This window comes from Ranitomeya imitator, chromosome 10 (assembly GCF_032444005.1).
Source record: "Ranitomeya imitator isolate aRanImi1 chromosome 10, aRanImi1.pri, whole genome shotgun sequence".
Taxonomy (NCBI): domain Eukaryota; kingdom Metazoa; phylum Chordata; class Amphibia; order Anura; family Dendrobatidae; genus Ranitomeya; species Ranitomeya imitator.
The window spans coordinates 132850010-132864065 of record NC_091291.1 but is presented as its reverse complement, the minus strand read 5'-3'; the positions used below and the strand labels follow the sequence as shown (position 1 = coordinate 132864065).

The window sequence follows — 14056 nt, the reverse complement described above, 5'->3', positions numbered from 1 at the left end:
CGATCCTAGAATGGACACAATGGGCAATAAGTAATGGATCGCCGTCCTCCTGGCCCCGGCCCGGTGATGGAGGCGTTCTACTATCCCTTTACACTACTGGCGTGGCTTGTTGGCATCTGGAAATAGAGAACAGAAAGCTGATACCAACCGTGAACCGCAGGCTCTGTCGTTGCACTTGCGTCTACACACGGGAAGAGGAGGAGGAAGGGAGGAAACGGAAGGAACAGCATGCAAAAAAAGGGAAAAATGGGACAAAATAAAGGGAACAGATAATACACAAGCAATAATGAATCTCACACAGCATTGAATTTGTAAGACAAGGGAAAACGTGACAGTCATACACCAGAGAGACACCTCACACTTACCTCCAGTCCTGAAAGGAGCACAACCTTCTAGGACCAAAGGAACTATGGGCAGTAGGGGCCTTATAATATAACTCTTGGGGACTCTGGAGTTTTGGCCTCGCTTAGATACATTTTTTTGGTTCCAAGTTTGTATTAAGCCCCTTTTTGTCGCCCAAAGTGGAGCTTCAATTTGAAGGGGACCTGTCAACGTCATGTTATAGGTCAAGAGGAGCCGAGAAGATCGATATATTGTCTTGTGGTAAAAGACACAGCACAACTTGTATGCTATTCATTTTAATCTCCACTCATTCTGAGCCTTAAGAGTCCAGTGGGAGGTGCTAATTTATGATCTACATTCAGAAAGACTCCATTATTGAGTGACACCGCTCACTGGACTACTAAACCCAGAATAAGCAGGCATAAAAATTAGTCTACGTATGGTCCAGTTTTAAAGAGTCCAGTGGGAGGTTTTACTTAGTAATTGACAGCCTTGCAGCTAATTAAGACCTCCCACTGGACTCCTAAGCCCCGAATGAGCAGAGATTTAAATACATATTACAAAAACAAAATTACAAAATCTTATCCCACATCAGTCTCCTCTATAACATGATGCCGGTTGACAGAACTGCATTTCTCATGTTAACACTTTTGGACTGGCCAAGATATTTAAAAAAAAAAAAAAAATATAGGGTCAATCTGTAATACCAGACACAAGCCAGAGACAAACCTGGCACTATTTCAAGGGGGAAATAAAATACATATTTTTTGTCATCCTGGAAAACCAAAGATAGATGCCACATAACCACATGTGAATATTAGCCGGACTTTTCCAAAAATCTTTCAACATGTAAGAAGTTTTGATGAGGCGAGATCTATTAGTATAGCCAAGTCTTTTTCACACGTGCTGTTGCTTAGTTCTATTCCTACCATTCTATAGATGCAAATGTCGTTTTTCAAATTTGATTAGTTTACCTTCAGTTCCCTTATTTAGATCATTTATAAAAATAAATGTTGAACACTGGAGCCAGGACAGAGCCTTGTGGTATCACATTTGAAATACTCTTCCAACTGAATGTGAAACCATTTATTACTGCTCTGAGTACGATCACTGAGGAAATATGAATCCACCTAACCCTAGCCTTGTCAATCCCATACTTGGACATTTTTGCAATAAGGATATGAGATACTTTACTAAATGCTTTGCTGAACTCGAGATATACTATATCAACCGCATTTCACTGATCCACCCAGTCAGTGATTCCATCATAGAAGGAAATTAGATTAGTCTGGCATGACTTGTTTGCTACATACCCATGCGGGCTCTGGTTAATTACTGTATTCTTTTCCAAGTACTTACATGCTGTTTAATAATTAGGTCAAGGATTTTTCCTGGTATAGAAGTAAGGCTCACTGGCTTGTAATTTCCTGGCTCCGTCTTCTTTCCTATTTTGAAGATAGGGACAACATTTGCCCTTCTCTAATCTTCTGAGTCTTCTCCTGTTCTCCAGGATTTTTCAAAGATTTTGGCTAGTGGTTCTGCAATTGCTGGCTGCTAACTCTTTCAGAACCCTAGGATGTAATTCATCTGGACCAGGAGATTTAGATTAGCTACGTTTTCCCTCACCATCTCTCGGTTTATGGATAGACTGGATTCTTTAGTTCCTTCGATGTTACTGTGAAGATCAATTGATGTTACAATTGCTTTCTTAAGAGAACAAAGATGCAAAATGGGTCACCACTCACCATTATTTATATCGGACAGAAATTGATATAAGTTAATTGAAGATTTCTTCTTTTGCTCTTTAGACTAATCCTGCATAAAATTATCAGGATTTATTTTCCTAGAACAGTGGACTTTTTCTTTCTCTGTACACACAAAATGTTTGGGGGCCAACCTCAACACTTTTTTTTTTTTTTTTTTTTAAATAAGTGGGTAGGAAAAAAGGTTGAAGGCTACCATCTCGGGACCTAAAACAGGCAAACATTGTGAAATGTTGGACAAACCACAGATTTGCCAATTGCTTTTTTTCATAGGTGTGCAACAGAGGTGAGGATCCTGGTCTAGTGACCAGCTTAGTACTCGATGGCCGCTGGATGGGAGCCCTGCAAACCACCTCCTACCTGCAGGAATCTCCTACTGCTCTTTTGATTAGTTGGCCACAACAATATTGTTGTGCCAGGCCGGCTAATCAAATAAGTCAGCTGGGTATGCCGGCAGGTAGGAAGTGGCTTTCCAGGCTCCTAAGCAGCAGCCATCGAATGTTGAGCTGCCAACTGGACCAGGGTCTTGTGAATCGATTTGTTCATCGCAGATCTTTTTGCTTTTTTTTTTTTTTTTGGGGGGGGGGTTTAGACAGTGGACAAGGGTGGTTTTCTTTTTCCAACAATACTAAAAAGGGACCCACTCCGATTCCCAATATTTTTTTTGCACTTTTTCATACATCTCAAACCACCACTAAAGGGGTTATCCAGGAGCTAGATATCAATGACCTATCCTTTGGTATTCAATAACAGATTGTTGGGGCTTCCACACCAAGGACCACTGACGATCAGGTGACAGCAGGACCTGCGGCGGCCGGATGTAGAGTGTAAAGAATGGAAGCAGAACAGCGCCGTACACTGGGTAGTGGCCACACCCAAGTACTGCAGCTCAGGTAGTGTTTACTCTAATAGGAACGGAGCTGCAGTACTGAGAATGGCCACTACTCGGTGTACGGAGCTGTGGTGTTCTAGCGCCTTACTGTGGATACAAGCCGCACTTGACAGTTGATCTCTTGGGGTGTCGGACCCCCACCGATCTGATACTGATGACCTGCATCATACTGTAGTCCTGGACAATCCCTTTAAGTGTGACATGCCAGCAATAACTGGGGGATATCTGAAAGATGATATACCCAAGAACACAGAATAATTAATAACAAATGAGTTTGTCCAGCTGGTTTACAAAAATGCATCAAACATTAGGATTTTTGCACAGTACATTACATTATCTGGCATCTCTTTGTGAATTTTCTTTACTGACCGATTGGTTCCACATCATGGAGAAAAAAAAAAAAAGCGCTTTGGAAATCCACCCGGGCTTGATAAGCACGCAGTCATTTACATATGGCATCATTTATCATAACCACACGGCTCGGCCTCCTAATGCATTTTTTAGGATGAAAAGGAAGCGCACGCTGCAATTTACTGCAAATCGACAGACCAGAAGCTCAGAATAGCTCGGTCACGCTTGAAAATCCCTTTAATTAGGCAAATATGGCTCTCACGAAAATTACCACGCACTACAGGAACCAGCATAAATAAACCACTTGACCCTGTGTGCGCCGGGCAAACACCTGTGTCACGTAACTGTGTGCCACCGGGGACGTGTCGCTGTGAGGAAAACTCCTATTATTTCCAATTATTCCACATACAGTTTGACAAAAGCGATTGCAGACGTGAACCGTTTCATGGTTCTTAAAAAAGAAAAAAAAAAAAACGTAAAAAGGGGAAAAAACGAAATGTAATCAAAGTAATATAATGTTTCACGCGGTTGCTAGGAGATGGAGCGGCCAGCCTGCCTGATAATTTAGACTGTTCGAGTCGAAAGGGTTTTTCTCATTACATTTTTTTTAATAGAAGCCCCCCCACCTACTGCAGGTCTGGATTCGGAAGGTCAGTTGGTACTAGCTCGCCCAGATAACCGCTGCGGTGGAAATCTAGGGATAGATGGAGGACAATCAAATAATTAGCTGATCATCTAAATAATGGACAGGACGGATTTTCCAGAGCTGAAGAGACCTCTTCGTGAGCGACTCTACACTCTAGATCAATTAAGGGATTCCCAACCAGAGGACCCTTCCCACTCTATCCTACTTCCCCCCCCCCTTCGACTCAACCGACTTCCTCCCTTTCACTCAATCCTATTTTCCCCCTTCCACTCCATCCTACTTCCCCCATTCCACCCTATTTTCCCCCTTCCACTCCATCCTACTTCCCCCATTCCACCCTATTTCCCTCCTTCCACTCCATCCCACTCTATGATCTACACTTACCTTTTGTAGGTTATGTACCAAGACTAGAAGGATACATTCTTGATTGTTGGGGTCTGACTGTTGGGACTCCCAACAATCTAGAGACGTGGAGAGCCCCTCTGAATGGAGCGGAGGCTAAGCATGCAAACCTCTGCTCCATTCATTCTCTATGGGACCACCTGGGATAGTGGAGCTGGTTTTTGGCAATCTCATTAAGAATTTATGGAGTGGAGGCATTTGCCCCTTTAGATGGGACTCTTCAGAGCTCTGTTTCTCAGGATCAGTGATGGTCCCAGCAATTGGACCCACAGTGATTCCGATAACTTCCAAACTTAGCACATAGGATAAGGACAAGCCGGCACTGCCATAGTGGAAGCGACCTCTTTGTGAGCGGTTCTAAGCTCTAGCTCAATTTAGAGGTTCCCAACCAGGGAACCGTTCCTATTCCATCCTACTTCCTCTACCACGCCATCCTACTGTGATCTGCACTTACCTTTGTAGGTATTGTACCAAGACTATAAGTTACCCCTAGCAATAAATTCCTGATTGATGTGATCTGACTGCTAGGACCTCCCCCCACCAACGATACAGAGATCTGAAGATCTCCTTCTGAATGTGACGGCTGGAGACATTGTAGCTGGGTTTTGGCAATCCCATTAAGAATGAATGGAGCAGAGATGTTCTTTCATTAGCCTTTGCTCCATTTAGAAGGATTCTTTGGAGCACTGTTTCTCGGGATCAGTGGTGGTTCCAACAGATAGACTCCAATTATCCGCTATTCCAAGGATAGGGGATAACTTATCAACTTGGCAAATAGGATATGGACAGGCTGGGTCTGCCATAGTGGTAGTGACCTCTTTGTGAGCGGTTCTACGCTCTGGCTCAAATAAGGCAGACCCTTCCCCACTCCATCTTACTTGGTGATCTGTACTTACCTTTGCAGGCTAACACCTTTGAAGATTTAACTGGTAACAAGACTAGAAGATACGTACTATCCATAGGATAAGACATAACTTCTTGATCCCCGTGGGTTCCACCAATCCCCAGAATGGAGGTCTTAAAGTCCTGTTTGAATAGAATGGAGGCAGAGCATGTGCATTGTGCTCCATTCTTTCTTACTGGACACATCAGCGAAAGCAAAGAGGTACACTTGGTTGTTTTTTGGCAATCTCATGAAGAATGAATGGAGCGGAGGTGTGTTCAATGAGCCCTCTCTTAGCAGGAGTTTTTAGAGCCCTGGTTGATCGGTTCAGTGTTGGTCCCAATGGTTGGACCTCTAGTTATCGGGACGCTATCCTATTCCAGGACTAAGGGATAATTTCCAAACTTAGCACATAGGAAATGGATAGGCCAGGCTTGCCATAGTGGAAGCCAAGCTCTACACTGTGTTGGTTTTTGGCACTCATGAAGAATGAATGGAGCAGCAGTGCACATGCTCGGTCTCTGCACCATTCACATGGGGCTCGGGATCGTAGGGGGTCAGAGCAGTTAAACTCCCATCGATTGGAAAGTTATCCTCCCCTTTTGATGAATAGGAGATCACTTTCAAACTTGACACTTTGTCCAACCATCTTGCATACCTGCCCAATCTTGCTAGGACAGTCCAATCAACCAGACCCCACAATGGGCCAAAAAACGTCAAAATTTCTCCCGCATAAAACAAAACCTCATACAGTCACACTGATAGAAAAGAAAACGATAAAAGTTATGGCGGCTGTAATGCATAGAGGTAAAAAAAAAAGTTAACACAAAATTGGCAGATATTAATGGGCAAAAAATGGCTGCCAAACATTGTCCAAAAAGGTCTAGCACTTTTAGGCTCCTCTGGCCCCAAGTGGGTATTCAGGAAGACTACTGCTGAGTTTATGACTCTTGTGCTAATTAACAGACCATTAACCCTTAAAATTTGAGTCTGCACATTATGAATGTGTAAGATGGAAATATCCCTTTAAGCCAATTTCTATCTTTACAAAATTGACAAATATGTTGCATCACATAGATTAGATCTCTGCGGTCCGTAGAAATGCATGTAAAACGTCCCGTTTTGTCTCTACAGTCCTATGGTAATAAGGCTGCAGGGTCTGACTACACAGGGATTGTAGTCTGTTACTATGGAGACAGATTTTTAATCTAGGCTATTTCCAAAGTTACTCCATTTAAGAAAAACTGCAGAAAAAAAAAATCTTCTCTCCTTTAACGACACAAGACGGTAAAAAAAGTGTGTTGAATCTGCCATAATACATTATTGTATAACACGTGGAATTTTCTTGCAGATTTCATTTCTTTACCTTGTTAGAAGTAAAATCCATAAAGAAAATCGGAAAGAAAAACACATGATGTGGTAAAAATCTGCAGTTTTCGTGTGGGAAAGATTCTGCAAAAATTGGGTAAAATTTGGTCAAGCTCAAATCAAATTTTCACTGTCCAAACCCATACAGAAAATCTTTAGCATTTCCGCCTGATGTGGCCGCACCCCAAGAATGGGAGAATGATTGTGGACTGTCCCTAATGACCACATGAAGTTATTAAAGTGGGTTAATCATTACCCATCCACAGGATACATGATAAATGCATGATTGCTGGCGGTCCAGCTGATGAGACACCCACCCACCCCGAGAAAGATGATCTCCAAGGCCCTTGTGTGCGTGGTGCGGTATTGAGCATGTGCGACCACCTCCCTTGTTGGAGCAGTGGCTGCACATGCTCAGTACGTCTCCACTTCCACAGAAGACTCTCTGGTGAGAGTTTCAGCTGTGAGATCCCCATTTATTTTCCGGCCAACAGATAGACGACATATATTGTTTTTGGGATGACCCATCGAAGGAGGATCTGTCACTTACCGGAAATAGGCAATTGTTCAACCTGGTGTAAATGCCTCTTATCTTGAATTTGACGTTATTTTTCTTTTTTTTTCTGGGTGTCTCCATTTCCGAGTATAAAAATCAAGCCTTGTTGGCCAACTGGGTGTGGTTATCAAGAAAAGAGCCGACTACCAGGCCCAAAAAGTAGATTTATTATACACAGGGAAGACGGCATCATGTCTCCGGAATGCAGAGGCGCAGGAACAAAAGAAAAACAACGCCAGATTCAGGAAGACAAGACATATCTAAGGCAAGTGACAAGTCCTCTAAGATAGTCCAATGTAATAAATTATAAAATATAGCTCACCCGAGGGTCAGAGGTTGCAAACCACCTGAAAAAAAATGTGATCCCTTTCCCCCCCCCCCCCATCCCCAAACCATGCAGGGAAGTGACATACACACATGTTATGAAGTTACCATACCTGGGGTGGTGGTGGTGGTGGGTGTGGTAGTTGTGGTGGTAGTGGTGGTTGTTGTGGGTGGTGGGGGAGTGGTAGGGGGATCTGGATGGAAAAAACAAGGAAAACAAAAATTCCAAATTAAAAAAAATAAAATAAAATAAAAAAACACATCACAAAAAGCACAATATCAATGGGAAAAAAAAAAAAAATCAGTAGGATATCAATGCATCGATGGAAACCAGGACACAATTAATGTGAATACTGTAGCAGGATATCATTTGCAAAACATCCATAAAATGATTCATGAAATAAGGTCATTAGAGGGGTAATTAATACAACAGTACAACAAAAAAAGACTTATTATACAAAGAGGAAACCAGCGGGATATTAATGGAAAAATATATACATTAACATGGAATACACGTGACACAAATATTTGCAATACATCAATCGGAAAGCGGCATGAAGTTCAGATGAAATATTAAAGGAAAAAAATAAATATAACAGCAAAAAAACGAAAAACAAATTTAAATTAGTAGTGATGGCATTAAACCAGCGAACGCGGCCTGTCAGCAGGCGATATCAGAAATAAAGGCAAAATATTGAAGGAACGTAAAGCAGCGAGCACAGAAACTGCAGAATATTCCTCTAAGCCTTAGCATGAATCATCAAGCTAATTAGTTGCTCGATGATTGGGTTTTTGGTTATGCTTCTTCCAAAAATTAGTCCACTGTGAAAATAAATTTAGACGTCTTTATAAACACGGACCTCGACGCACAGACTGGACATAGGTCTTCTGACCCGAAATAAAACGGTCTCGTAAGCCGTCTGTTTCAGGTCATGGGACCAGCGGTCAAATTTTTGCATTGGGATTTGTACTCAGATTGCGATATTCGGGGAAAAAAATGGGGTGTCTCTTCCGAAAACGACCCATTGCTTGTTTGGGGTTTTTGTGTGACAATTAGGGCTGTGGAGTTAGAGTCCATTTTGGTGGAGTCGGTGTCGCGGTCATGGAAATTGAGGAGTCGGAGGTTTGGCTTACCGACTCCACAGCCCTGGTTACAATTTTTTTTTTTTTTTTTTAAAAATGGCCAATTTTTTTTTTCATATCACAATCTGCATTCAAAAAATTAGAAATTTTTCACATTTTTACACTTGCTTTTTTTTTTTTTTTTAGACTGTACTTCCTATTCTTTCTGGAAGATTTTCTGCAGCCTGATTGTCAAGAGAGGATTACAATGACCGCTTACACCTCTGTACACAGCTGATAACACTAGACCCAACTACAATGGGTAATGTCACAGCTCACCTCCTCTCCCTTCATACACGATGAGTTTTGCACATGCTTCAGTACAAAAGATAGGGTCAGAGGTCTGTTCATTTCGACTATGTACATGTGTTGTTTCCTGAAACAAGACTTACGACACTAAAATAGCCCCATTATCAAAATTGAAAGATTTTTAAATTTTAACAAAGATTATATAAAAAAAAAAATCTGGCAAAATCTTTAAAAAAAAAAAAAAAAAGGAGTTACCAGAAGTGAGACTATTTAAACAGTTAATTTTCTTAAAGGGACAGTCTGCAAAGTTACGCCGCTCGGTGTTGCCAATCATTTAAATCCACCTCCCCATCTGCTTCTTTTACCGCAGTCTCCCACAAGGTGCACTAAACTATTTGGTCACACGAAGGGAGCACAGAGCACCTGTGCTTGGCTTCAACGGTCTATTTGTGATGACAAACTCCCTTTAATAGTCAAATTACCAATCCTTCCTATGTCGCCGTTTCTGATCTAGAAAAATATTAAAATTCGAGAGTCCTCCAGTGGTTGATACCTTTTAATAGCGAATGGAAAAGATGATAAATTTCGAGCTTTCGAGACTACTCAGGTCTCTTCATCAGGCATAGACTAATACAAAAAATGAAGAGTCACATATTTATACACAACAGGACACAGGAATAATGCAATACATGTCTTATCGATTATTAGATAGCATTATTCCTGAGCCCTGTTCTGTATAAATATATGATTCTTCAGATTTTCTGTTATACTAAGCCTGACGAATAGACCTTAGTAGCCTTGAAAGCTTGCAATTTGCTACCACCTTTTCCGTTAGCCATTAAAAGGTATCAACCAATGAGGACTCTCAAATATTAATATTTTTCTATCTAATGGCTAACACGGTACAAAGATGCAACTTTTTCCTGTATAATTTCCGATCTAGGAATTGTGGCACTTGATTTTATCATTACCGGTCTACGAATCCTAAAAATGGATAAGGGTGATGTGATCTCCTGGGCTGGGTCCTCTTCTAGGGACTGCATGTGCTTGGGCAGATTCACACGGTCTACGAAGATGAGGCCATCCGATAGTAGCCATATGGGCTCTCTCTGGCCTTATGTGCCCTTTTCTGAATTAATGTGTCTTGGTATAGACAGTAAACTATGGCTAGGTAATGGCGGTCATAACAGATGGGGTCCCATTAACTGTGTTGGCCGCTATCCTCCTGTTGAAGTGCAGAAAGAAAATACCAAGCACATTTTCTGCTGCAAGATTTAGGAGATAAGTAAAAAGGGAAGGCAAGACGGAAAAACTGAAGCAAGGCCAGAAAAAAACATTTAGACATCAACATAGTAGTGGAAAGAACTGCGCACATCCAAATCTCCACTCACCCAGTGTCAAAATACAAAAAAATGTTAAAGACTTCTCTTGGAAAAATTGGGAAACGTCTGGAGAAAGTGGTGGCCACTGGCGCTCCAGGGAAAGTGGGCAACTATATATTATACATATTTACTGCCCACCAATCCTACCTTGGAATGCCCCCTACGTTAAATACCTACTTTTGGGTGAAGGATTGCTCAAAACTCATCCCCTTTCAGTCCGATACACCTCAAATATTCTAGTATTATGTTTGAAAGCTTGGGGCAGTTGGCGGGAAGATAGCGTTGAGCAAAAACATTCCTAGGACCGTGGTCTGTGGCTACAGAATCAGGGAAGTGCAACTTCTGATGGCATCATGGACGTATTTAATTCGTTCACAAACTCTGCGATGTCATGACATTGAGTGGGCCAAACAATCACAAGAGTCGGTCCAGTAGGCCAGCATCCATTTGCCAGGAGAAGAAGTTTGCACTGCCCTGGTCCGGCTGCCTCTTGACGCCTTATCAGGTTGCGGCAAAACTTTTTGCTCATCTCTAACATAAATCCAAATGACTACACAGAGCAGGTAGACGTGCCAACGATATTTTATACAGGAACAATTTGGATATGTCTTCTACAGAAGTCAAGTCTTCTCTACCCTCAACTCCCAGCTTCTACTGATGGACTGACCCGAAAGACAAAGCTGCTGAAATTTTGTTTCAGATTTCAATTTTGGCTTGCGCGTGGAATCCTGCGGGCAGCACACGAGAAAGTGATGTCGGACTGGCACTGAGCGCCCACACTGAAAGGCAAGAAATAGTTTTGGATTGTGCATTGGACCAGACAGCGGCCGAGGTTCTGCTGTGCCTGAACAATGACTCCGCTGTGTCAGAAGAGGCAGCAAGCACGCAATAAAAATTAATAATGGCAGCTCATCTCATGGTAGCAAATGATATTCTGCCAAGTGAATTCAGAAGTCCTAAGACCAGCCGGGACAGAGCGCGAAATCCGGAGAACCTCGAGGCAATGGAACGACTGCTGGGCAGAAAATGTGTCAGTCTAGTTGTTTATGATGAAAAGTAAAGGCGTGCAGGAATCCAAACCGTGCCCGATGGCGGAGACAAACAGCGTGCCGTCCTAACGCCGGCAGGGGCGGCCCAGCGTATGGTAACCTTGGGAATGTAAAACACCGTGCACAAGAAGCTTTCCGGCTTCCTCACATTCGCCCACCTCTCCTTATATTACAATAGTCTGATGGTACATTTTTCATCTAAAGCACTATTCTAGCAATAACCCAAAGCAGAGTTCACACAGGGTGTTTGTGTCCCAGTTTTTGCTCATTGAATGTAGAGAAATAATGAAAATACCATTTCATTTCCTGTAGTGGCTAAAATGCTTTAGATTTCTGCCATCTCGGAAGTAGCCAAACTTTGTAGCATAATACCGCAAAACTGAACATAATCATTATCACACAATTGTGGAATAAATTAAAAACTTACATGTGAAGTTAGAAAAGTTCAAAAAATTTAAAGACCTGTCAAAAAGTTTGGCCAGTGCTGAGCGCAAACAAAGTGCAAACTACAACAAAGGGGCAGAAGTGCTCAGCCTAATGTTGCTTCACTTGGGGACCATTAGTTTACAACTTTTTTTTTACGTAAACTGAGCCCCATCAGTCACAAATTGCCAAAATATTAAAAATTGGGTAACGGAAGGGGCAACAACGTTTAGATGGACTTTAAGCTTTAAAGAGATTGTCCAAGTTTAGGATGCGACTACAGACTTTTGAATCCTTACAGCAGCATGTGCATGGCACGCTGACGAAATTCTCCAGTGCTGGCGGTGTAAGGAGTGCTGACTAGACATAATCAGCCTAGCTCGTCACTTCTATTGAACACGTCTAGCTCGCATGAGGCCTCGCACGTCTAGCTCGCATGAGGCCGCGCACGTCTAGCTCCCATGAGGCCGCGCACGTCTAGCTCGCATCAGGCCGCGCACGTCTAGCTCGCATGAGGCCGCGCACGTCTAGCTCGCATGAGGCCGCGCACGTCTAGCTCGCATGAGGCCGCGCACGTCTAGCTCGCATGAGGCCGCGCACGTCTAGCTCGCATGAGGCCGCGCACGTCTAGCTCGCATGAGGCCGCGCACGTCTAGCTCGCATGAGGCCGCGCACGTCTAGCTCGCATGAGGCCGCGCACGTCTAGCTCGCATGAGGCCGCGCACGTCTAGCTCGCATGAGGCCGCGCACGTCTAGCTCGCATGAGGCCGCGCACGTCTAGCTCGCATGAGGCCGCGCACGTCTAGCTCGCATGAGGCCGCGCACGTCTAGCTCGCATGAGGCCGCGCACGTCTAGCTCGCATGAGGCCGCGCACGTCTAGCTCGCATGAGGCCGCGCACGTCTAGCTCGCATGAGGCCGCGCACGTCTAGCTCGCATGAGGCCGCGCACGTCTAGCTCGCATGAGGCCGCGCACGTCTAGCTCGCATGAGGCCGCGCACGTCTAGCTCGCATGAGGCCGCGCACGTCTAGCTCGCATGAGGCCGCGCACGTCTAGCTCGCATGAGGCCGCGCACGTCTAGCTCGCATGAGGCCGCGCACGTCTAGCTCGCATGAGGCCGCGCACGTCTAGCTCGCATGAGGCCGCGCACGTCTAGCTCGCATGAGGCCGCGCACGTCTAGCTCGCATGAGGCCGCGCACGTCTAGCTCCCATGAGGCCGCGCACGTCTAGCTCGCATCAGGCCGCGCACGTCTAGCTCGCATCAGGCCGCGCACGTCTAGCTCGCATGAGGCCGCGCACGTCTAGCTCGCATGAGGCCGCGCACGTCTAGCTCGCATGAGGCCGCGCACGTCTAGCTCGCATGAGGCCGCGCACGTCTAGCTCGCATGAGGCCGCGCACGTCTAGCTCGCATGAGGCCGCGCACGTCTAGCTCGCATGAGGCCGCGCACGTCTAGTTCGGATGAGGACGCGCTCGTCTAGTTCGGATGAGGACGTGCTCGTCTAGTTCGCACGAGGACGCGCTCGTCTAGTTCGGATGAGGACGCGTTCGTCTAGTTCGCACGAGGACGCGCTCGTCTAGTTCGGATGAGGACGTGCTCGTCTAGTTCGCACGAGGACGCGCTCGTCTAGTTCGGATGAGGACGCGTTCGTCTAGTTCGCACGAGGCCGCGCACGTCTAGTTCGGATGAGGATGCGCTCGTCTAGTTGGAATGAGGACGGAAATATATGCAAATTGCTTGCTTTTGCCGACACCGGAGAATCCAGACACCGTGTGGTGCACACGCTGTGAGGATCCAGAAAAGTTTGCAGTCACGTAAATTGGCTGCAGACTTTCATCGAAAACCCAGACAACCCTTTTAAGCAAAATATATGTCACACGGTTGTAAGCCCAATCTACACTGTTCTGGGCAGAGGTTTTTTAAATTTAGGGTAAACAAAAATGCACCAAATTTATTAAAGGGTAAATACCTTATATTACATTTGCCACAATTTATTCCATAGATCATTTGGAGCAAACGTGCCCCTTTATTTCTATGAATTTGCCTTCAGCTAACCTGAGGTTGAGCACTTTTGCATCTTCCTTTTGGTGATCGGTGAGGGTATTCCACCCATCAAAATTTCTGACGTGTCGCTATAAGTCAACCATTCTTTGAAGGTGCATTCATTCTTTTAGGGTATATATATTCATAGTGGTAATATGGGAAGTTGATTTTCTATAGGAGAAATTCTGCTATGTAATTTATTAGAATCATTATGGATGAGTTTTTAAGAAATCTCATTCACGGGTTGCAAAAAAAAAAAT

At 44.2% G+C, this 14056-nt stretch overlaps 1 protein-coding gene across 8 annotated transcripts in view; it reads right to left on the bottom strand.

Moving 5' to 3' along the window:
* The window catches only part of CADM1 (cell adhesion molecule 1), a 232581-nt gene that overhangs the window by 28048 nt on the left and 190477 nt on the right, over positions 1-14056 (bottom strand). For 2 of the 8 annotated variants that reach the window (XM_069741370.1, XM_069741366.1), the window contains 2 exons: positions 7641-7721; positions 149-181 (listed from right to left, as the gene is read on the bottom strand). The exons of 2 other annotated variants lie outside the window; for them this stretch is intronic. In XM_069741370.1, coding sequence (XP_069597471.1) covers positions 149-181; positions 7641-7721 — 114 coding nt within the window. The remainder of the gene's footprint in view (positions 1-148; positions 182-7640; positions 7722-14056) is intronic. 4 more of the 8 variants (XM_069741372.1, XM_069741367.1, XM_069741374.1 and 1 more) reach the window with 2 other exon arrangements.